The 24,891-nt window shown below is 51.9% G+C and overlaps 1 protein-coding gene across 3 annotated transcripts in view; it reads right to left on the bottom strand.

The window, feature by feature from the left end:
- Positions 1 to 24,891, bottom strand: part of ASTN2 (astrotactin 2) — a 765,958-nt gene that overhangs the window by 217,428 nt on the left and 523,639 nt on the right. For all 3 annotated transcript variants that reach the window (XM_080667806.1, XM_080667807.1, XM_080667808.1), the window contains 3 exons: positions 10,541 to 10,665; positions 6,541 to 6,645; positions 3,048 to 3,227 (listed from right to left, as the gene is read on the bottom strand). In XM_080667806.1, the coding sequence (XP_080523932.1) occupies positions 3,048 to 3,227; positions 6,541 to 6,645; positions 10,541 to 10,665 (410 nt within the window). The remainder of the gene's footprint in view (positions 1 to 3,047; positions 3,228 to 6,540; positions 6,646 to 10,540; positions 10,666 to 24,891) is intronic.

Raw genomic sequence — 24,891 nt, 5'->3', positions numbered from 1 at the left:
GGTACAGACCACCACTCCTGTTTTCGGACCCTAGAGCAGACATTGCTAACTAATCACAGCTTTCTCCTTGAACTGTGAGCTCTGTACAGTGGTCTAGGCCAGCGGATGGCAAACTGCAGCTCGCGAGCCATGGTTTGCCGCTCTGTTGACTAATGAGTTTGCCGACCACTGGTGTAGGCAAACCACCCCACCCGATCAGAAATGGCACGCGAGCCGAAAGCTAGGAGCCACCAAGTGATAGTGGCTAGGTTCCCTCCCACGTGCCAGCCCCTCCCTCCTTCTAGCTGTCCATCAGTGGATTAGAGAGTCCATGACAAAAATGAGATGCTGGAAGGCTAACACAGGCCCGTAATGAACAGCGTGGGGGCAGTGCTCACGTCTTGTCCATTATGGAGTCCCAGCGCCCGGCACAAGGTCTGCGGAGGGGAAGCAGGTAGGACATAGCAGTGAACTACAGGATGAGTGATGGTAAACTGTAAAGTGCTGTACCATGTCTGTGGCTGTCATCCCTGCCCAGCTTGGTCCCTTCCCACCTCTTCTTCCACCTCTGGCCTCCTGTCAGGGAGAATCCTGGAAGCCTGCCCTCTCTGATTGAAGGGAAATTTGTGGAGTGTCTTTCACGTGATGTAGAGGCTGCACAGGGAGGAGTGAGAGCTGTGGCCGGGACCAGAATCCTCAGCTGATGCCCACAAGTTTTGTTTTAAGCCACTATGGTTCATGTACCCACTATGCCAGGCCTCTTACCTATATTACCTCACTCCTTTCTCCCCAAAGTCACGCCAGGGAATCACTGTGCCTTCTTTAACACAGGAGGAAATGGACCCTGAGAAGCTAATTCCACCTCGGACAGCTGGCTGGAATTTCAGAAGAGCCATCGGGATGGGAAATCCTGTCTGTCCCACGTCAGCCCTGCTCCTCCGCTTGGCCTCTTCCCACAAGCTCTGCCCCCGGCGTGATGAGCTTCCACACCCAGATCCTTCCCAGCTGGCTCCTGGGGGCCCTGGCTTGGCACGTGTCCGTGACGCACACTTGGGGGCTGGGGAGAGACGGATCACCGACTACATCTGAGTCCAGAGGTTTCTCGATTCTTCAGGGGAAAACTCCTCACTCACTGCTCATCCTCCTACTCCCCAGCATTACTCCCAAATTAAAAATAAAATAAACGATAGTGTTTAGATTAAAATCAAAGCATAGTATCCAATGTGCAGTCTAGGTGGCCACAGCAGGTGGGGACAGAGAAAGGAGGAAACACACACAGCGGTTCCGCTGGCCTCAGTGCAGCCCCCTGCTCTTCCTGGGAGTGACATGGACGATGGAGAAAGACAAGTGCCTTTGCACAGGAGGCCCTGAGAGAGAAGCTCCACGCCACGTCTACCCGGCAAGCTCGTGGGAAACGTGAAGGGGGCCGAGCTTCTCCACGGCATTCTCTCTGCCGCCTCCCCATCTTGCAACAGATACACGCATCTTCCATACAAAGCGCTTTTTTTCTGGAGTGAACGAGACTGCGGCCATGAGTGGAGATGGGGTGGGAGTTGGCATGAGCGTGGTGCCCTGGGCCCCAAATGCAGGACGAGGCAAATGAGTCCAGTGGCCACAGTGAGCGAAGGTTTTTATAAACACAACCTAATTGTATTACCTCAAACTCTTGAAGCTTATTGCCCTGCTTAATGATGTGTCACATTATTTATAGGGTGGCCCGACGAGACTTCAATTGATTTAATGCACTTCCTTAAAGACCGTCATTGTCACAGCCATAAAACAGCTATTCCCAGACAACTCAATTATGTCCCCTGCGCCTATAAACCAACCCGCGCCCCACGCAGCTGCACACAGGAGGCAGGGGGGTGAGACCACACGGCGGGTGGGGTGCAAACTCTCCAGGACAGAGGGAAGGGTCTGGGGGTGTTGAATGCAGGTGGACCAGGCTTCATCTAGTTGGGGAGGAGGGCAGCATAGGAGGTGGACAGGGAGCGTGCACCCCACTCTGTCTCGGCTGGGCCGGGTGGGGTAGAGCGGAGCCCTGAGATTCTGAGCGAGTTTCCTCCTCCCTCCCTCTGGGCCTTAGATTTCCCAACTAGGACACTGGAGGGCGATGCTCAGCGAGACCGGCAAGGTCCCCTCTGGCTCCGCATTCTGTGGTTTTGAGTTCTGGTTGAGACTTATGAAGAAGGTGCAAGCACGTCTTTAACGTCATTCCCCACCTTTCCATCCTCCCAGAGCTTTTCTTATTAATTCAATGATAATAACAGTAACAATGATAATAGGAAACAATCCTCACCCTGTTCCTCATCAGCTGTTTGTCTACGGGCACTCTATTTGGCATATCTGTGACTCCTTTCCTCATCTGAGAAATGGGGGTATGAATACATGGACCTAATAAAGTACATAATGCATGCCTGAAATATTTCTATCTTTCTCAAAATTCTATTACATACACCACTTTCCCTTAATGTGGGAGGTAGACAAGAATAGCTACCTATGTACCCATCTCACAGGAAGGGAAAACTGAGGTGGGAAGGGAATGACTTTTGCAAGGTGAGTGGTGGAGATGGGTCTCCATCTGGTTTGGGAAATTCCAATTGTGGCAATAGCTGGAAGTCCAAGGGAAAAAGGATCTGGTGATGTCCCTGCGGATAAAAGCCCCTGGGTGGGAAAGATTTGAAACTGCCCCTCCGCCATGCGACAGCCCTCCCAGAGGATCTGGGGCTCTTCTGGGTTCTTCCAAGAAGCCTGGAGAGAAGATGTCCCCTCCCCTCGGCCCTCCCCAGACAGTTGTTTCAAGGAGAGAGTGGGAAACAGGGGCGTGCCTAGACCAGGGTTCTGGAGTCCAGAACACCTCCTCGGGGCTCAGAAAATGCTGATTGGAAGCATCTGTGAAATCATCACAGGGCCCCTCATCCTGTCCAGGGTGGAACTGAAGCCCAGAGAGGGGCAGGGGCTTGCCTAAGGCCACACAGCTTATACGCAGCAGAGCCAGGATTTTGTTCTCAGGGAGCTCAGGTATCTCCCCAGCTGGCCGCCACCTCCACCAAGCCCTCCAGGCTTACCTTTCTGGTATTGGAGCCACAGCTGCTGCTGGACCTTCTTGCTGGGGAAGTGGATGATGCAGGTGAGCTCGGAGCCGTAGAGGGCCTCCGCCAGGTAGTGGGAGCCGTAGTGCTGGATGAAGGTCAGCAGCTCCTCCCGGCTGCTCTCCTTGCTCAGGATCTTGAGCACGTTGGTGAAGCCTGGACAGAGGAGCATGGGAAGGGGGTCAGAGTCTGGAGGCTGGTGGCTGGCAAGTTCTAAGAGGCAGGGGGCTCTTTCCAGAGTCAGCCTGGCCGCACCAGTCCAGACAGGAGCAGCATCCCTCACTGACGTAGCAAAGGCTGCTCTCTCCGGGGGACACACCAGACCCTGAGCTAGAAGGAATCGATCACGGAGGAAGGCCTACACGTGGTGACCTCAATCACAGGGGCCTGAAAGTCTCAACCAGGAAGTCAAAGCTGGTGTCTATTGAGTAGCTAAGGTCTATCGGGCACACGACCAAACATTTCACCCCCTCCCCACCACCCCCGGTCTAACTTAACCTCAGCGTCCACTCTGCAACCCTCCACAACCATCCGTTGTGTCAATGAGCAAGTCAAAGCTCAGAGACTGTAAATGAACTTGCCTTGGCCCTCTGGCCAGGGTAGCTAGGATTCCAACCACTTCTGTCACTCCAAAGTGCATGCACTTTCCACTGTCCCCCATAGCCCAGGGCTTAACTGTCCTGGAGGCCTGGGGCCGCCTGGCTGGGGCTCAGCAGATACATTGCATCCCCTTTCCTGATCCCTGGCTCAGCTCCCTGTAACGCCACCTCCCTTTCTGTCTCAGCCATGGCCTCCCTAAACAGCCATATGATCTCTTGCCATGGAGCTCTTTGCGGCTCTGTTGTCCTTAGTCCTAAGCCAGAGTCCGAAGTCCGCAGGTCCTACCATGGGGCCTGCATGGCAGTCACTACTCAACAGCCACTGTCCTTCTTCCCGCTCCTTCCTCCAGCAGCCAGGTCACCAAGCTATGCTTCCAGGAGCCTCAAGACCTTCCTGGGCTCTGGCTCCTGGGTAAAGCCAATGGCCTCATCTGAGCATTTAGGCCTCCAAGGTCATGACCCACGAGCCACCTGCATCAGGCTTTTACCTCCAGCTTAGTCAGTGTTCTTTTTGTTGTTGTTGTTAATCCTCATCTGAGGATATTTTTCCATTGTTTTTTAGGGAGAACAGAAGAGAGAGGGAAAGACAGAGAGAAACATCCATGTGAGAGAAACACATCAATCGGTTGCATCCTGCACGGCCATGGAGGGGCCTGCAACCGAGGTATGTGCCCTTGACCGGAATTGAACCCGGGACCCTTGGGTCTGCAGGCCGACGCTCTGTCCACTGAGCCAAACTGGCTAGGGATTTTTTTTTTAATTTTTTATATTTTTCTTAATTTCAGAGAGGAAGGGAGAGGGAGAGAGAGAGAGAAATATCAATGATGAGAGAGAATCATTGATCAGCTGCCTCCTGCACGCCCCACACTGGGGATGGAGCCCACAACCCGGGCATATGCCCTGACCAGGACTCGAACCGTGACCTCCTGGTTCATAGGTTGACACTCAACCACTGAACCATGCCAGCCAGGCTAAGTCAGTGCTCTTATTTGTCCTGAATTTTACATAGGATTTCTACTATCCTTTCTTCATTTCTGCCCCTCATTTCCCCTCCAACACCCACTTCTCACACACACACACACCACTGCCCCCAGCCCCACCTGGATGGCCTCCCTACTTCCTGCCTAAGTCGCACCTGCGCTTCAAGGCCCTGGGAAGTCCCCACTCCCCTAAGGAATCTTTCTCACATCCTGATCAGGGAACCTATCTCTGCACCTTCAACACACTCCACCTTGAAACAGAAGCTCTGCCCACGGGTCTCTGAGTCTGCACATCCATCCCCACCCCCACCCCAGCCAGGACCATGGCACCGTCCTGGCAGCCACACCAATCGCCGTTACTATAAGAACCGCCAACTCCAGGCCACGTCAAGTAAAATGTAAACGAACAAGCTCCTTTTCAACATTAAAAACGAGCTCCAATTTGCCAACATTTGATTTACAAGGGGGTTCTCAGGAGCATCGTTAGTGATTAATTAACGCTGATCCACCTTTGTAGTTCCAACAAGAACGTCGCCGTCTTACTCAAAAGTGCCATGTGAGGGTGTGGGTGGTGGGGAAACAGAACAGGGCTCGAGGAATGGGTGCCTGATTAGAACAACCTCTCTCCATCAGCCCGTTAACTCATGCGGCCGGGTAATTAGTACCTCAGTGTTAATGATGAGATGGTGCCTGTAGGTAATAAATAACATCATGGCGATGCCCTGCGGCTCTTTACCCGGCAGACAAAACTGCACTGGGATCCCTGCTCTGCTCCTGTGCTGCCACTCACGAGCTGTGTGATCCTGGGCAAATTACCTAACCCCTCTGACCCTCAGTTTCTTTCTCTGTAAAACAATGGAATAAAAAATGCCTTCCTTGCAAGACACTGAAAGATAGAAAATTTTATCAAGTTCTGGCTGATGTCAGAAATAATCACGATTTGTGCTCCTCAGAAGGTGAAGTCCTCTGATTCTCAGGCTAAACGAGTGATGTTACTGGAAAAGGGCACTGAAAAAGGCAAGCTGAGAAACGAGCTGGTGGATAATTAGGCGACGCTGGGACAGTCACCCAGTGGCAGTGTGAGGAAGGGCCAGGGTACAAAACCTGAGCTCAGGCCCATATTCCCAAAGTCCTTCTCTCATTCCTTGCTCTTCAGTTGTCCTTTATGCATTTTTTATTCCCTGATCAAACATGAGCACCGGCCACGTGCTGATTCTCTGTTACAGAGAATACCCAAACACTGGACCCCAGCCCTAGCCGCAGTCTCAGATCTGTGGGTGACCAGGAGGACTCAGGCAGGAGTCACACACTCGATATAGGTAGTTGTCCACAGGGAATTTCTCGAGTTATTCTGAGGGGAATGGGGAATGTGGGAGGTGTCGCTGAGTATAGCAGGACTCCCCGGGAGGGAGATCCAGACAGAGGGAGCAGCATGTGCAAAGTCACAGAGGCATGACAGAACAGGTCCCGGTTGGAGAGCTACAAATGATCACCTTCAGCTCGGGCTCAGGGTTCATGTGGGTAAGTGTGGGCAATGCGCATGTGCACGAGAGACTGGAGGAATCAGTGCCTGAGAACTTACACTTGAACTTTCAAGTTCATAAGTGGGACACAGATTTCCTTTAGCCTCTCCTTCCATTCATCCTTCCCCACACTCCCTGCTCAGACACCCCTTCCTCCAGGAAGCCTCTCTGGGTGGCTCCCTCTCCTGTGCCTCGACTGTCCCATTATTGGGTAGATGTCACGGTCTGCCTGCTTGCCCGTCTGCTTGCCCTGTGAGCCCCTGGATGGCAGCTCCCAGGGCCAGCACAGGGCCTGGCACACCTAGGTCCCCGGGGAACAAGTGCCGAATGACGCCTAGTCCCCTGGCTGCGTGGGTGCGGTCCTCACCTGCCGAGAGGGTGATGGTGCTGAGCTTCACGCGGTACAGGTTGCTCCGGACCCTCCACTGCTGCACCATGGGGTAACCCATGGCCTCGTCATACCTGATGTCTCCTGGGGAGGGAACAAGAGGGCCACGTGAGCCAAGCATTTAGAGGCCTCGCATCACACCCCGCCCGGCATCCCTGGGCTCTGGGGGACGGCACCTCTTCTAAACAGGCAGGCACTGGGCCTTGGGGTGCGAGCTCTCGCTGAGGCTGACAACTTTATCTGGACCCCAACTCCAGATCTCATCCTGGCCTCTCATTTCCACCGCCTTTCATCTCTGCCCAGCAGCGTGTGAGGCCCTTTTACCCTACAAACAAGACTGGCTTTGTGGTCTCATCGGGCCCTGTTGGCAACATGCCATGGGAAACCAGACATCCCGGTGCCTCAGTTTCCCCGTCTGACACTGCTGCTACCTACGCTGATCTGACTGCTTAGGCACATTGTGAGACTCAAGTGAGGGAACGAGAAATGCGCATTATACGCAGGGACCAGGGTCACTAAAGTACAGCCTGTTCACCACAGATCGCCAAGGGCTGCTTTCAACGGGAGGGCCCCAGAGGTGAGCAGCTGCGATGGAGACACTCGAAAAACCTCACCCATGCCCTGTCTGACCCTCTGAGCCCGTGATGACCATTGCTTCCCACTGTGGAAACATGAGAGGGTCATGAGAAATGCACGTGTGAATAAAAGGTTCCCATTTCAACACAGACTGAGAAACACTGGCTAAGCAAAGTCAAATGCTTTGTTTTAAAACACTGTGGTTTCTCAGAACTTGAATAGATTAATATGCATGGAAAAGCTCCCAGCAGGTAGGATACAGCATTCTGCAAACCACTTTAACTATGGAATCGCTTTTCTATGGAGAGCCCGATGGAACTCACATGCCATGGAATACATTTTGGGGAGAGAAAAGTATAGACAAAAAATAAACAACAAAAACACAACAAAATGTGAGCAAGCGGTTAACTTTGGTGGCGGGTGTATAAAGATTCTCGCTTCCTGATTTATATTCGTCTCCATTTTCTAAATCTCCTACTCTGAGGGTTTCAAACTCTCTTTTTTACAATCAGAGAAGAGACACATGAATAAGGCTGGTCACATCGGCAGTTATTATCGCTGTTGTTGTGTCTCCTCTGCAAATGGCAGGCGCATCTGCCATCCTTTCCCTTTGCCCCATGGTGCGGAGGCGCTTAAAGAGATATTTGATACTGAGATTACAATGCGAATCTCATTGGAACCAGTGATTTCTTTCTGGACATTACAGCAGTATTAAAGTTGTCCATTATTGTCAGCTTCCTGTTTTCCTCCGCAGCCTTTTCAAAAGTAATGCACTTTTTTTTTTTTAGAGGCTTTCATTTTAAAGTAAAATATTCATGGTCCCCAAAGATCTGCCCACTGGAGCAAGGCTGTTTTGTTATAAATAGGCCCTCTCTGTCCTCTCCTTCCTCTGCAGGGGCGGGGAGAGGAGGGCGGTGGGTGGGGAAGGTTGGGGCCGTGTTTGGAGTCAGGGCAGAGGCCACCGTCTGTGCAGGAAAACCAGACACCAGTACCCAGCAGCCTCTGCCCAGCTAGTCATGCCCATCCTAGTTCAGACCAAGCGTGGAGGGTGTATTGGCAACTGGGCCCCATCCCGAGGAGAGAGGGCAGACATATGAATGCAGGCTGTTGATACATTGCGTCCACTGGGTGGCGTGATGTCCAAAAGAAGAAAAAAATACTGCTGCTTCTGGTTATCGCCCCTTAGCCCATCGCTGGGCCTCCCCCGTAGGAGGTCATCATGCCACCCCTCACCTTCCCCCGCCCCCGGTCCTTTCTGGATTCCAACATGGAATAAAGGTCCTCCCGTGGGAGGTCAGCTGCTTGAGGTTGACCCTGTGGTCTGCATTTCGCACTTCTGCAGAGCCTAGAACAGCGCCTGATGCACAGCAGGCTCTCAATAAGTAACGATGTACTGGCTCATTCACATGCACACACCTATCCCTGTTCTGCCTCCACTCCCGAGTCCATCTCACCCGACTCTCTCCTGGTTCCCCACCCAGGGATTAGAGGTAGAATAAAGATCTGGGATGGGGAAAGGTATTTTTTCCTGGTAGCGAAAAACAAAACAAACAAACAAAAAAAACCTCTTGAAATGTAACAGTTCCTTTATTAGGACACTTCCAAAGATCCCCGGATCAAAACAATCCTACAAATTCATACCACTCATGTGCCAAGCATTTTACATCCGTGATTTCCAATTCTCACCATAATCCTGAAGAAAATAATTGTTAGACCCCATTTTTTCAGAAGGAGAAACTGAGGCTCAGGGAGGGAAACTGTCCACGGAGACACAACAGTCAGTGACAGATCCAGGTCCTTCCCATTGGAGCGCAGCACCCCCGCCCTCCCATGGGCCGTGGCAATGTGGCTTTAGCAGGTGGTGAATTTCCCGTCACTGGGATATGGAAGTGGGATAATCAGAGAGAGTGGAGACCTGATTTCCCCATCAGCAGGAGGAGTAGAAGCCCTTCCCAGTTTGCCCGCTCTGAAATTCTATGATCTTATGATCCATGAAACATAAAAGTTAAGGAAGGGACAGCAATTTTTAGACACGTTTTACTAAACATTTTTACATCCATGGTTTCGTGGGATCTACAACTGGGCTCCTCCCTGACGTAGGACAGGCCACGGAGGTGATGCGCATGCGGCTACAGCATCAGCTTCCGAGTGAAGACCAACTGGACTTAAATCCTGACTGGACTTCAGAGCACCCTGTGGCCTCGGACGAGTTAAATGACTTCTTCAACCATGAAAAGGGGACACCAACACCTTTACAGGGTTGCAGGGATTAACGCCCGCACAGTGCCAGGCCCCAGGAGGCTCTCAACACCTGTGGGTTCTCCCCGTCTGCGATGAGAGGACTTGCACAGGTTTCCGAGAGCGTGCAAGTGCTAGAGGGGAATGACTTAGTCTAAACCTTTCTTGTTTCAGGGCTTCCCTCGGGGGGCCGGTTTCCCTCTCAGCGAGATGGCTCAGCCCTCCCTCAGCCTGGCCATTCTCCGCGGCTGTAGCTGAGAGAACCAATACTGTCTGAAAAAGGCCGACCAGGGCCCTCCCACCTCAGAGAAGTCCCCAGGAAAAGGGGAGGAGGGGAACCGGGGAAAGACGCTGAGGAGGGAAAGGCTCTGTGGGGTGGGACAGAAACACGGAGCCTCAGGAGCCTGCGCGAAAGGTCGCTTTCCATAAGGGGGAGAGAGCTGCAGAGGCGAGTGCGTAGGACAGACGCCCAGAGCCGTGGCGCCTGGCTCCAGTCCCAGAAGATGTGCTGTGTGCCCTTGGGCTGGTCCCTTCCCCTCTCGGAGTCTCGATTCCTCCTCTATAAAATGGGGAAAATCATACCCACCCTACAGACGGCTCAGCAGCGATGGTCAAAGACAAGCTGGGTAACTGAAGTGCTTTCAAGTGAGAGAGGCTTGGGGCGGGGCTGGGGCGGGGGGGGGGGGTCCCCATTGATTTTACTTTAGAATGATTTAAAAATGAACCTCATGAAATAAGCCAGACAGACAAATACTACATGATCTCACTTATATGCAGAATCTAAAAAAGCTGAACTTGTAAAAGCAGAAAGCAAAATGGTTTGGGGGTGGGGTGGAAAAAATGGGGAGATGTTAGTCCAAGGGTAGAAGGTCCGGTTATGCAGGATGAGTAAGTCCCGGAGAGCTAACATACAGAAGGGTGACCAGTTAAAGATATTTTAGCATTTGCTTGAAATTTGCTGAGAGTGTGGACCTGGCCTGGGCTCAGAGTCCAGAGTCTCAGGCAAGCCCCCAGTTCTGCACATAGTAGGAGCCCCCCAAATGGCAGGACCCTTTCACACCCCGTCCCTCACGAAGGCGGAGGACTGGGAGATGCTGAGGACTGATGGCACCTGAGACCAGGTGTGTGATCAGGGAGGCTGGGGAGGGGTCCGCACGTGTCTTACCAGTGAGCAGCTGAAGGTCGGGGAGGGGCTCGGAGAGGACCCCCCGGCACTGCTCCTCCACCGGCAGCGGGATCACCAGCAGCCCGTCGGCCAGCTGCGGGAAGTCCTTGATGAAGTTGTTCTCCCTGTGGAGAGGAGCAGAGAGACTGCCAACGGAGGGAGCGGAGGCCGCGAGCTGCAGGGCAGGGAGGCAGGAAGCCGTGGTCCGAACAGAGGAGGCTCACGAGTGGACAGGTGCCTTTGCTGCGCTACCACTGGGTCCTGGATCCCAGCCCTGAGAACGTGCTCTAATGACAGGCTCTGGCATCTACTTATCAGCTGAGCCATCTTGAGCAAGCTAGGGGGTCCTCTTAGAACCTCAGTTTCCTTGTCTATAGAGGGAGACCTCAGGGCAGTTATAAACACTTCATGGGCTAACACTGCCAACTGCTGAGGACACAGTCTGATGCTCTAGAAACTGCGAATTTGGCTGCTAAACGTCCATTGCATCCAGGGGTCCTCAAACTACGGCCCGCGGGCCACATGTGGCCCGCCAAGGACATTTATCCGGCCCGCTGGGTGCCGCTGCCTGTCCTACTTAGCAGCCAACTCATCCCTGTGGGCCCGCAGTGCGCATAGGAATTTGTTCATAGTTGGTTTTTTTTTAAACTATAGTCCGGCCCTCCAACAGTCTGAGGGACAGTGAACTGGCCCCCTGTTTAAAAAGTTTGAGGACCGCTGGATGCTGATGGTGAAGGAAGCTGGGAGGGAACGGAGGACAGCATGCAGTGCTTGAAGAAGACGGGGTGAGGGCAAGCTGGAGAAAGAGCGGCTTGAACGACTGGGTGTTTGCTTGTTAAAGTAGAAGGACCCCAATGGTCTTTGGGATAAATCTCCTCATTTTAGAGAGGGGAGGGCAACCGAGGCCTGGAGAAGGGCAGTGACTTGCTCAACAGCAACCAATGAGCTATCCTCAAACCCAGGTCTCCCGGCTCCCAGGCTAGTAACCCTCCTGCCTTCACTTCTCCAGGTGCCTCTGTCCCTTACCTCGAGGAAGAGATACAGGAGGCAGACCTCTGGGTGACCTCAGGTTACTGAGCCCTGAACAAAGGTAGTCTTGGGGTGGGGGGAGGGGTGCAGTAACAGTGCAAAACAGGGAGGCAGGCTTTAATCTTCTAGACCAGTGGTCGGCAAACTGCGGCTCGCGAGCCACATGCGGCTCTTTGGCCCCTTCAGTGTGGCTCTTCCACAAAATACCACGGCCTGGGCGAGTCTATTTTGAAGAAGTGGCATTAGAAGAAGTTTAAATTTAAAAAATGTGGCTCTCAAAAGAAATGTCAATCATTGTACTGTTGATATTTGGCTCTGTTGACTAATGAGTTTGCCGACCACTGTTCTAGACAACAGACCTGCCTAAAACCAGAGCCGCCTGCCAAGAGAGGGGGTGAGCTTCATGCGTCTGGGAGTATGCAAGCTGAAACCCGATAGCCACTTGGCATGGACAGCATCGAGGGCATTTCTGTATTAAAACTTGACTTCCCAGCCCTAGCCAGTTTGACTCAGTGTCAGTGGTAAGAACGCTGGCCCGCAGACTGAAGCGTCTCAGGCTCAATTCCATTCAAGGGCATGCACCTCGGTTGCAGGCTCAATCCCCAGCCCTGGTCACTTGCGGGAGGCAACCAATCAACGTGTCTCCTTCACATGGATGTTTCTCTCTGTCTCTCCCCCTCCCTCTCACTCTCTCTAAAAATCATTGGGGGGGGGGGGAAATATATGCTCAGGTGAGGATTAACAACAAAAAATCTGACTTTTGAGATCCTCTTAATTAGAAACACTGATAATTAATCTGGAGGAGGAGGAGAAGAAAGAAGAGGAGGGGAAGAGAAAAACAAAAAGAGGGGGATGCTTAGCACTTCATTTGCAGCCTTGAAATGAGGTTCAGAAAAAGGAAAACAGAAATCTGGGAGGCAGCCCCCAGGACGGCTGGGGGCCTGCTCAGGATGCCCCTTCTTGGAGGAAGGTGTTCCCCCTGAGCTTCCAGGAATCTGGGGTGGCAGGGCGGGGGGTGTCTTGAGGAAGCACCTGAGAAAGATGGAGAAGATAGAAGGGTGGGAGTTCACAGGCCAGGCTGGGAGGGAGGCAAGGACAAAGCAGAAGTGACAAGACAGCAGCAGCAAAGACCAAGGAGGGTCCCTCAGGACTGGGCCCCTCCGTGCCACCTGGGCGTCTTGTGAGGCCTCTGCCAGCAGAGGGCGCGCTGGGCCTTTGCATCAATCAGCTCTCTGGAGGCAAAGCAGGGATGGGAGCCTCAGCCAGGGGGGACGTTCCTCTGCACTGGAAGCCACAGTGGGAACCCAGGCAGGACAGCGGCTTTGGAACCCACACACCTGGGACGGGTGTCAGAGGCTGGCAGGGTGCGGGCTGACCCTCAGGCTCAGGCAGAAACCAAACTCAAGTTCTCAGCTTGTGAGTGAGTGTGTGTGTGGTGGGAGGGGGGGAAGGGGGGGCGGGTTATGGGTTGGGGTAGGGGGACAGAGAGGAGAGTGTGTGTGAATGAGCATGTGTATGTGTGTGTGTGTGAATGAGACTGTGTGTGGTAAAAACTACCAGGCAACTAACTAATCCTAATACTAGGAAGAGAGGAAGGAGAATGAGTAATACTGATTGATCGATCGTATTTGTTAATCATCAGCTCTGTTCTAGGTAGTGTGCCAAGATATGTATGTCTATGAGACAACTATTTTATTCCCATGCTGTAGATCAGGGGTCTTCAAACTTTTTAAACAGGGGGCCAGTTCACTGTCCCTCAGACCGTTGGAGGGCCGGACTATAGTTTAAAAAAAAAACTATGAACAAATTCCTATGCGCACTGTGGGCCCGGGACGAGTCAGCTGCTAAGCAGGACATGCAGTGGCACCCGGCGGGCCGGATAAATGTCCTCGGTGGGCCGCCTGTGGCCCGCAGGCCATAGTTTAAGGACGCCTGCTGTAGATGAAGAAATGGATGCTCAGGGAGGTTAAGGACTTGTCCAGCTGAGGTCCACAGGTAGGAAGTGGCGGTGGCCTGGACCCCACTGTAGCGAACGGGGCTGCTAGCTCAATGCCTGGCCCTTGGGAAACAGGCTCAGTGAATGGATCGGAGCCTGGGCTCTGGGTCACTGGGTTCATCAGAGACCAGGCCGTTCTCGTTTACAGTCAGAGCGGACTGTGCTTTTGTGCCCATGACTGTGGCTGCATGCACACATACGTGTGTGTGTGTGTGTGTGTGTGTGTGTGTACGTGTATAAGTGGACAATGTGTTTCAAACAGCAATGGGGCCACTGTTCCTTTGATAAACATTCCCCCCAAACATCTATAAAACAGATCCTTCTTGACTGACATGATATGGAAACAATAGATCAAATTTTAAAAACAGACCCTGGGCCCCGTGGACTCGACAACTCTGGGAGTGACAGGCCTCACTCATCCCACATGTCTTGGGCTGTCCGGGGAGGTGCCTCCACCTGTGAGGACCAGGAGAGAATGCAAGCGCTGCAGGAGGTCTGCAAGGCCTCCCACCCAGCCCTGCATCCCCTCCTGCCTTCTGCCCTGAGCACTGCCCGGCCCACCCTCTCCAGCCGCACCCACTGTCCCTGCATTCCTCTCACAGGCCATGCTTGCTGCCTACAAAAGAGCCTCCTGAGGTCTTGCCCTCTCTCTGGAGAGCTCCTGCCCCCGACCCCCTGCACCTGGCCAACTCCTCCTGATCCTTCCGCTCCTACTGATCCTCATCGCACACATTAAGTCTCTGCCTTTGAGGAATCTTCAGGGACCAGTTCTCCCGTCTCATTCTCTCAGAGCACCTTGCTGCCTTCTTCTGCAAAGAGCTTCGCAGTTCCTCAGCAGAGGGGGCTCATGGGGACCTTATTTGATACTTAGCACTCCCACTGGACTCTGACTCCAGGGGACCAATGCTCCGCCTGTCCCACGTCCGGCCACTTCGCCCCCCTTCGCCCCCATCCCCCAGGCCTAGCACTGTGCGGATTGCATACAGAATGGATGCTCAAGGAAGACAAAGAAAGGAAACCCAGAGACGCAAGTGCTAACGTGTGTATGACCTATGTCTTGATAGTCCGTTCTAAGGTTTTGTCACAGGCTTGCAGCATGCTTCAGGATCCAAGGCACATCGGGGACTGTGCCTAAACTTCAAGCTCTGCCACAGAAGCTCAAGAACCTGCTTTCTTCCTCTAACTTATGTGCATAGGCACCTGCTCCTGTGGGGCTCAGCTAGGGACCAGGAACCCCCCTGAGCTAGGAGGACCAGGGAGGAAAGGTGATCTCTCCAAGCTGGGGCCTGTCGGACCTCCCGCTTTTGGAGTGCGCGTGTGTGTGGGTTTGCATCACATCGGGGTGGAGGTACAGAGCTTGGGTGGGGTGAGCAGTGCCAGCAGGAAGAGCCCGGTCAAAAACCACCTCTGTGAAACCATGCCCCTTTTCCAGCTGGAGTAACCCTTCCCTGTCACCTCTCTCGCATGCATCTTGCTTGTGAATGAATTCCAGGAGTGGCCTTGGGATCCGGTAGCAGAAAGGTCATGGGCTCAGAAGTCTTACAGACATGGATCCAAATTCTGGCTGAGCTGGGAAGCCTTAGTGACTTTTATGAGCCTTTGTGCTTTCCTCTGTAAAATGGGCATGGAGAGGTTAACTTCACGGGGTTGGAAGGAGGATTCATGGAGTTATCTTTAATGCTCACTCCTTTGCCTGCATCCCACACCAGATTCTGAATCTCCTGAGAGCCTGGGAGTGCCCAGCACAGTGCCTGCTTAAGGCAGAACGCCCCTAAGCATCTGTTGGATAGTTCCTGGGGGTGAGAGTCAGGCCTCTCCACTCTCCTGCCACCTGCTGTGACCTCTAAGTGCCACAAACCTGCAGAGCAAGGTGCACAAAAGGCAGATGCACCCTGTCCGGTTCCCTCAGATCAGCCCTGCTAACAGCAATAACAAGCCAGGGAAGCGGGGCTCAAATGCCACCCTCCCCCAGGTTTTCCCTGGCCCCCTTTTAAGAATATGTGTGAGTGTTTTGGATACATTAATGCACAGCGACCAGCTCGCAGGAGCCCATCACCCCTCAGTTCTGGAGAAATTAGCATTTAAATTGAGGTATTTTAGGGAAGTAAATCATCTAGGAGAAGCTAGTGCTGTCTGCAGCCTTTTCTTGTGGAAGGAAGCTAGGAGCTTTGGCCTTGAGCTGCTGAGTTTGCAGGGAAGGGTCGGCTCCCCCTGGGCTGCCCAAAGCCACCTGAAAGGGTGGCATCAAACTCTCAAACACAATGCAGACACCTCCCTTGGTTTAGACCATGCCCCATCCCTTGCCCCCAACTAAACACGAGCCTTTCTGCCATGTGAGGGAGGGAGGAGACTGGCTGAGGTGCGATTCCCTCTGTGATCCAGCAGTTGGGAGACCTGTTCTGACTGGGGCTCTGTCTCTGCCTGGCTGGGTGCTCTGGGAAAGCTACTCCCTGCCTCTGGAACTGGGAGGGGGGAAGGCGGGAATACAATATGAATCTCTCTAGGCTAGATTTTATCCATTCTGTAGGCACATGAGTCTCTAGGGTCTGGTAGTATTTAAACCAAGCCCACCCTCCAGCTCTGCCCTCCTCGGGGATCAGGGAGAAAGTCTTTTCTCAGGTGACCTGCTTCTTCATTATGGGACTTTCTTCAAGTTCTCTGGTCAAGCACTCCAGACTTAGTCCTTCTTTCATCAGCCTTTCACCAACTCAGTCATTCAACACATGGTTACTATTATGTGACAGGCACTGGAGATGCAATGCTAAAGCAGACATTCCCTGTCCTCAAGATGCCCGTAGCCTGGAAGTAGGCAAGTATACAAACGCCTCCTACATAGGCATGCACATGTGTGCAAGGTGAATATGGTTTTGAAAACGCTACAGTGAAGCATTTTTCATGCCCCATCAGTCATATTTGCCCGTGGCACCCCAGCTGCTAAAGCAAAGGCCTTCATCCCTTAGGAAGAAAAGCAGATATCCTCTCCGGGAGAAGGGGACCACTCAAAGCTGACTCTGTTGTGTCTTGAGCTACATAATAGTTTGGAAAGCCAGCCCACACTGGCGGCGAAGATTCCATTTCAAATCAAAGCTAAGCCTGGCCAAGTCTGGCCATAGTCTTATTTCAATGTACAGGTGGTGCGGGCTGTGACCTGAGGGACCTCCCACCAGAAAGGAAAAGGGAGGAGAAAGCTCTTTTTTTTTTTTTTTTCCAATTGTGCTGGAGGGATTGGTGAGGAGAAAAGACCTGAGAGTCACACCTTCTTTCTTGTCTTTGGAAAGTCAACATACCCTCCCCACTCACCCCAAACCTGAGGGTGGTGCCAATACATTCCCAAGATCCTAACAAGGGTTTGGGGAGGATCCCAGGGCAGGTGAGCAGGAACAATGGGGTTTGCTCCCCCAGATCAGGTTATAGTCTGGGGAGGGAGTTTGGAGTCCCTTTATCTAACAAGCCAATGGTAGCTCCAGTGAGTGGGTGGCGGTAGGTGAGCAAGAAGCCAGCAAAATTTAGCCCCCCCCCCCAGTTTTGCACCCCCCAGGACAGAGAGAATGAAGCTGATAAGACTTCCTGGCTTATCCCCCTGCCATGGAGACAGGGAGGGAGAAGCCCTCCAGTCCTGCACCCACAGGACAGAAAGAATGAAGCTAAGACTCCCTGGCTTATTTCCCTGCCATGGAGACAGGGAGGAGAAAGGGGCCAGAGATTCGAACAAAAGGCTTCAGAGTGTGAGGTCCCCGTGACTTTGGGCTTTGATAGTGGATTCTGACATGTTGCCCTCGCCCAAGACCACCCATGTCACAATGGATGACAATGCGAGAGTCCAGAGCCACGCTCAACAAGAAATCACATAGTGACTGCCAGCAAGGGTCTGGTAGACTGTGTCTGTGCCATCATTCTTCCATCAGCATCCATCCTGAGAACTGTGGGGGTGGGAGTGGGGAAACTGCCAGGTCAGGGAAAGACAGGACAGGTAGTTGGGGAGTTGAACTTTGGACCAAATAGTTACCCTAAAGAGGATGTTCTGTATCCTTAAATGGCAAGTTGAAATACTTTTTTTTGCTGTCAATGGAATGGATGGAGGGAAAGATCTTGTCAGCTATAGAAAATTGAAAAGACTACATTGTTTTGCCTGAGTTATAGTAGTAAAGTGTTTGAGCTTTTTACTTACTAAACAGATGATCATAGGTCAGAGTGACAAAGTGGAAGATTCATAGGGAGATTCAAAAATTGAGGGAGTGTAGGAGAGGGGCACTTAACATATACTGGGGAGATCTAGAAGGCTCCCTGGAGGAGGTGATTCTTGGCAAATTGGAAGGGGCTATCCAGGGAAAGACCAAGGAAGGGAGGCGTGGTTGGGTTATGCGTGCATGAGAGAGAGAAGAGAAAGGAAGGGAAGGGAAGAGAAAGAAAGGGAAGGGAAAGGTTAGGGAAGAGAAGGGTTAGGGAAGGGAAGGTAAGGGTTAGGGAAGGGAAGGGAAGGGAAGGGAAGGGAAGGGAAGGGTTAGGGTAGGAAAGGGAAGGGAAGGGAAGGAAAGGGAAGGGAAGGGAAGAGAGTACATTCACATAGCACATTCTAGAACCTGAAAGAAACTAAGATTTAGGATGGACAAGCTTTGATTAAAAAGTGCAGGTGAGCTGGGGAGGAGCAGGCAGGGATCAGATCTCATGGCCTTCTGAGTGATGCAGAGGACTGTGGGTTTTATCGGAGGGCAAGGTGACCCGCTGTAGGGCTCTAAGCAGGAGTGCGATACAGCCTGACTGGAGCGTTAGAAAGCTGCCTGGATACAGGGTGGAGGCTGAGCTGGAAAAGGAGCAAGACTGGAGGAAGGGGGGCTAGTTCTGAGGCTTTGAGCAACCCGGAGAAGATAGGATGGGGCAGCTATGTGACAGAATGCTGAGGAGAGGCACCGATTTGGAGAGACAGGAAGTAGAACCTGCAGGGCAACATTGTCACCTGCACGTGGTGGGGGGTAGCACAAGGAGTTGTGGGGGGTAGGACAAGGAGTTGTGGGATACGTTGGGCAGTGGTGACTGCAGGAGCCCATCTCCCTCAGATTCCCTTTCATTGAGTGCTAGAGCCCTCTGGGCACCTGTTCTCACTGACCGTGGCCTGAGAGCAGACCAGTGTGTCTTGGCCCATCATGGAAATCCTTGCCTCCTTTCTGCTTCCACCTACCCCAGCCCACCCCAGCTCCGCTGCTCTGTGAGACCCGCAGAAAGACAGCCCCCAGCACTGCATGGACGCTCGACCACCTCCAGATAGAGGCTTTCAGGGTGGCCATTTCTTCCTGGGCAGAAGGCAGCTCACAATTCCTACCCTCCTGGCTGTTTTAAGGTTCAGGGGTGCAAGCTTGCTTCACTGGCTAAACAGTGGCCCCCATGCATGGGGCTGTTCTCATCTCAGCCAATGCTCACGCAAACGATGGGAGAGAGGGCAGAGGCAGTGCAGGGAAGGGACTTCCTTAAAGGCTCCTGGGTTTGCAGGATCAGGACTGGCTGCCCATCCACATTCTCGATTCTCAACCCAGAGCTGTCTCCACTGCATGTTCTCAAAGACTATCAAGAATGATCCATCTGAACTGGAGACTCCTTTAAATGAGGGGCTGTGTTGAACTCTCCTTGGCAACTTCCTCTGAGCGCTCTGGGGGCCTTGCAGACAGACCTCATGGTGTCATCCCCTCCAGAAGCTGTCCCTAAGGCCTGGCTTTGGGAGAAATGTCATTTTGCATCCATAGCACTTGACTTTGGCTCTGATCTCAAGATGACCAGAGTCTGCCAGGTATGGTTGCTCTTTGCAGGTGTCTCCCGGCCCGATTCTGGAGCTCTCAGCTGCAGGGATCTGTTTGATTTCCCTCTGCACCCCCCTCATCTACAGATCCTGACTCCAGGGTCTGGGACAGACACAGCATGTGAACAGCTGCCTGTTCTGACTTAGACCACACCCCCTCTCCCAGGGACCACCACAGCAGCCTGGTGGGGACTCTCTGCATTGCCCTTCCAATTCATTTACCAAGCCACCGCCAGAATGGTTTTCTCAAATGAGGATGCTAACTCCAACATGGCATTGGCTGCTTGGTTAGTGCCCCGTGGCTGCCGTAACAAATCACTTAAACCTCAGCGGCTCACAACAGCATAACCTGGTTACCTCATAGCTCTGGAGGTCAGGCGTCTGCCTTGGGTTCCTGGGCTAAAATCAACATGTCAGTGGGGCTCCATGCTTGCTGCAGGTGACAGGGACATCTCAGGGGCCATTGTTTTGCTTGCCAAGCTCCAATTTTTGTTTTGTTTTCCAGGAGGGTTTTGTCAATGCCTCTCCCTTCACATGGGAGTTTAATGTCCCTTCGCTGGGTTCCCGCAGCACCCATCCTCCCCTGCCCAGCATTTTCACCTGGACTTGGTCTTGCTCACTCACTGTCTCCCTCACTGGGTCAGAGGCACCGAGAGCAATGACCATGTATGTTTTACTCACTAACGTGCATCCAGTCCTGAGGCACGCCTGAGGGGCTCAGTGAATGCTTGGTCTGTAAATGCATGCATGCCTCTTCGCCACATGGAGTGGAGGGGAGACCATATGTTTGGCCGTGGTCCTGCAGGCTCCCTCCTATGGAGCCTGGGTTGTTGCCTTATACATGTCCACATCCCTTTCCAACTCTCCTTCCTTCCCTAGACATCCAGCATGCACTGAATTGTTATTACAAGCATTTTTTAAAGCTAATGTCTATTGATTGTTGACAATGGGCTAGACATTACTCTGAGGACTTTGCACATATCTCATTTCACACAATGACTCTTCGCGGTAAGTACTCTTATTCTAATTTTTTTTAAGTGAGGGAGCAGAAGTATAAAGAGGTCAAGTGCACAGAACAAGTAAGCTGGATGCTAAAAAGTCTAACTCCATGTTCTTAAGAGCTATGCAAAAATAGGCTGGTCATGGTTCATTTTGCCCCTTAAATGAAATGCTGAAAAGTAAAGGTTGACTCGTTGAAAATGCCAGAGTTGGTCGAATGTCGCACTCATAACAGTAACAGCTCTTTGCTAAACAAATGCCACGTATGGTGGCACAGGCTTTCTCTTTCCAACCGCCTTCCTATCTATAGACTGAATGTGTCCCCCCAGGATTTATATGTGAAAACCTAATCCTCAATGAGGCAGTATTTGGAGGTGGAGCCTTTGGGAGGTGCTCATAGAAGACCCCCGTGAACCCCTTGTCCTTCTGCCACGGAGGACACAGCAAGAAGGTGCCATCCATGAACCAGGAAGTGCCTGTCACCAGACACTGAATCTGCTTGACCTTGACCTTGACCTTGACCTTGGACTTCCCAGCCTCCAGAACTGGGAGGAATAAATGTTTGTGATTTAAGCCTATGGTATTTGGCTATAGCAGCCCAAACAGACGAAGACACGCCTCAACAATCTTGCAAGTTAGGTATTATCTCCATGATGAAGGTGAGGAGATGGGCTCAGAGAGGCGAGATGACTTTCCTAGGGTCATGTTCGAGGAAATCAGGGCTGTCAGCTTCACTCTGCCACGCACCTGTCCGACCACGCCCACACCTGTCTTTCTCTCTCCTGCCCTCCCTTATTCAAATGCTGCTATGAACACACACACACACACACACACACACACACACACACACACAAATATGTGATGCCTGGGTTACCCATGGCACACGGTTTCTCGCTCTCAATGCAAAACAGCTTTCACCAGTGGCACCCAAACTCACTTAAGCATTCCAGGCATGGCCATTACTAACTCCTGCCCGGGTAATTGCGATCCCTGAAATTGAAAGAAATTGCAGGCTAGAGAAACATTATCTTCTCGTCAGCCCCCTCACCCTCCATCGCCTCGCCTGTGTGTGTCAGCTCCAGGGTTCCTGTCCTGTCATAACACTGGAATGAGCTGAGCTGCTGTCACTGGGCCTCAGCAGCAGCTAGCTCAACTTTTCTTTTTTCTTTAATCCTCACCTGAGGATATGTTTATTGATTTGAGAGAGAGATGAAGGGAGCAGAGAAGGGAGGGAGGGAGAGGAGAGGGAGGACTAAAACATCAATGAGTTGCCTCCCGTACATGCTCGGCTGGGGATCAAACCTGCAACCTTTTGGTGTATGGGACGATGCTCCAACCAACTGAGCCACCCAGCCAGGGCACCTGCTCAACTTTTTCTGCCAGTTCTAAGGGAAGGATTCAAAGGCCCTGACTGACACCTGGACATAACACGTTAGAGCTGGGGGTGGGGAAAGTTCGACATCACTAGCTCCAACCTCTGCATTTCTCTAAGTACTATCATTACCTCCCTTTCTCAGATGCTATCCAGGAGATCTACAGGGGAAAACTGGCCTTGCCCAGGATCACACAGCCCAGACTCAGCCACAAGCTTAAAGCTTCGTGCACAGGTCCGTAGGGTCTGAGTGAAGGCTTCCCTGGCCCCAACTGCCCTGAGACTGGCCCATTGTGCAGCCAAAATCTCCCTTGCCAGCCCAACCCCGGCTGCAGGCTCCACTCCACCTCCCCCAGGCTCCAAGGGGTCTCGCTGCTTATTTCCTCACAGTTAAGAGCAGAAGCCAACATTCCAGTACCTTTCAAAATATCTCAAACCCAATTAGGACCTTCATATTGTCATGCTCAGTGCATCCTGTTCTCAGGGCCCCTCCACCTGGGTCTCGCATGCCAGCAGTCCCCCAGTAAGGACAGATGCTCTTGCCAGATGGGTGCCAGGCCTGAGGCTACTGACTCCCTGAATCCTAGGGCCGTGGTCGGCAAACTGCGGCTCGCGAGCCATATGCGGCTCTTTGGCCCCTTCAGTGTGGCTCTTCCACAAAATACCACGGCCTGGGCGAGTCTATTTTGAAGAAGTGGCGTTAGAAGTTTAAGTTTAAAAAATTTGGCTCTCAAAAGAAATTTCAATCGTTGTACTGTTGATATTTGGCTCTGCTGACTAATGAGTTTGCCGACCACTGGACTAGGGTGTTCTCACCAGTCCCCATGCACTCTCAGGCTGCCCTGGACGGGAGCCAATTCTGTGAAGCTGTGCCACCAACCAGCCGTATGGCCGTGAGCAAGTCAGATCCCAGGTCTGGGGTCTTTTCCGTGTGGGGTCATTTCTTTGACAAACCTAGGGGTCCCCAAATGTCTCCATCCCAGAGGGCTAAGAGAAAGCCCCCGAGATGAGATCCCATTGCCATGGGCACTTGGTGTCTGCTTTCTTATCTTTTTGGAAGCAGCCTTTGCAGCCAGAGACACTGGGACTTGCACCCTGGTTCTACCTCCCATTCCCCAAGTGGCCCTGGTTGAACCTTTTCTGAGTCTCTGTTTGCTTGTCTGAAAAATGGAAATGGGAATCTTCCTTGCCTCGCATACTGGCTGTAAGGATGAAAAGAGTCCATAATGTGAGTTGCTTAGCGGAGCACTGAGAATAGCAGACTCTCAATAAATGGCAGCTATTGCTGTGGTAGCGGGCACAGTGCTAGCAGCTCTAGTTAACATTCTCAAAATGTCTGTCTTGATTAGCCAAATTTTAGAGCTGGAATGGACCTCAAATTCTTTTCTTTTAAAAAAAATACTATTTTTTTTTATTGATTTCAAAGAGGAAGGGAAAGGGAGAGAGATAGAAACATCAATGATGAGAAAGAAGCATTGATCGGCTGCCTCCTGGGGACAGAGCCCACAGCCCAGGCATGTGCCCTGACTAAGAATCGAATGGTGACCTCCTGGTTCCTAGGTCCACGCTCAACCACTGAGCCACACCAGCAGGATTCGAATTATTTTCTTTTACTCCTTCCCAGAAAGCATACACAGCTTGTCCGAGTCTCATGATAGAGCTATAGTAAGACCCAGGACAGGAGGCTGCTAATGTGGAGGTCTCCTCTTTATGTCATGGAACTCTTTTTTTTTTCCTCTCTCTCTCTCTTGCGGACAAATTTGATTCTTGCCTAACCTCATGCCCTACTCCTGGCTCTAGGAGAGTTACTACTGCCAAAGGCAATGGCCAGCACGCCGTGGTGGAGCGCTCTTCCCGCCAGAGCAAGCGCTGAGAACCAGTGCAGCAGAGCCTGTCTCCCCGCACCCCGCCTCCGGCCCCCAGCGCAGCGTCAGGTACAAAGAAGATGCTCAGCAATGTTTGTGAGACTGAACCCAAAGTAGGTCAGACTCTCAATGAAAGGAAAAAGACGTTTCAAAACTCCTAACTTAAATCTACAGATAGGAAGAACCAAAGCCCCATTTTCACAGACCACATGGCAGCTGTGCATTGATAATAACTTCACTCCTTGTAGTAGTTAGAGAGGAAGGACATTTTTTTTAAATGTTAACATTTAAATCTAAGCCAGGAGGGGCGTTTTAGAATCAGAACACGTGGCCCAGGGACAGCTGGCTCTGGAGTAGATATGTGGCGGGGACCACACCGCTGAACGTTCCCTCTTCCTTTTCGTCTTTCCCATTCTCCCCAGGGCACCTTGGAGTCTTTCCGTAGAGCCTCCTCTAATGAGCTTTGCAAAATGAGAAACCTGCCGAAGTCAGAGAAATCTAATAGCAGCTGCTTTCTTGTTTGCTCTCTCTCCTTGCTCTCTCTCTCTCTCTTTCATTCTCTCTACTAGTCATTAGCAATGGAGAAAGAAAACCCACAAAGGGAGAAGAAAGGCTACAATGTTTGCACATGCCTCCTGCAACACTGTGCTAATGAGAAGACCTGACCACCTCTCATGTCCCTTCTTTTTTAAATTCCCACAGACCTGCCCTCAGTGGCAGCGAAATCCAGAACCCAGCTAGTGTGGCCATTAGCCGGTTTACATCATAACCAAGGTGAAGTAGGCATATTGTTGTAAGACAGTTGGAAACGGTTTTCAGGTGTTCTTTCAAACCAATGCCTATCAAGACTAAAAAGTATCTGGGAAAATAGAAACCCAATTAAGGAACACAATTTTTGGTCTTTTCAAAAGGTGACACCAACGTGCAAGTTAACCCAGGTTCCAAAACCCCAGCTTCCATCCAGCCTTGTTAGTTACTGGTCATGTTGTCATACACAGTCACGTGGTCACGCTGAGTCTCGGGTTGTGTCTGTAATAACTCTACCCACAAGCACGGAGAACGGATCTGAAACTCCACCTCTTACTGGCCATATGATCCCGAGCAAGTTATTTCACTTCAGGAGCCTCCGTTTCATCATTTGTATAATGAGGATCTTAAGAGTACCTACTTTTACCGACACAATTAGTAGGACCAAAAGGGGCAAGCATTTAACAGCCTGGCATATACTTAAGTCTGTGGTGGTTACTATTATTACAGCTATAATTCATTACTTAGTCAGAAGGAACAGGCTTAAGTCTTGCC

Source organism: Plecotus auritus (genome assembly GCF_963455305.1).
Source record: "Plecotus auritus genome assembly, chromosome: 5".
Classification (NCBI taxonomy): domain Eukaryota; kingdom Metazoa; phylum Chordata; class Mammalia; order Chiroptera; family Vespertilionidae; genus Plecotus; species Plecotus auritus.
This window is presented reverse-complemented; position numbering and strand designations above follow the sequence as displayed.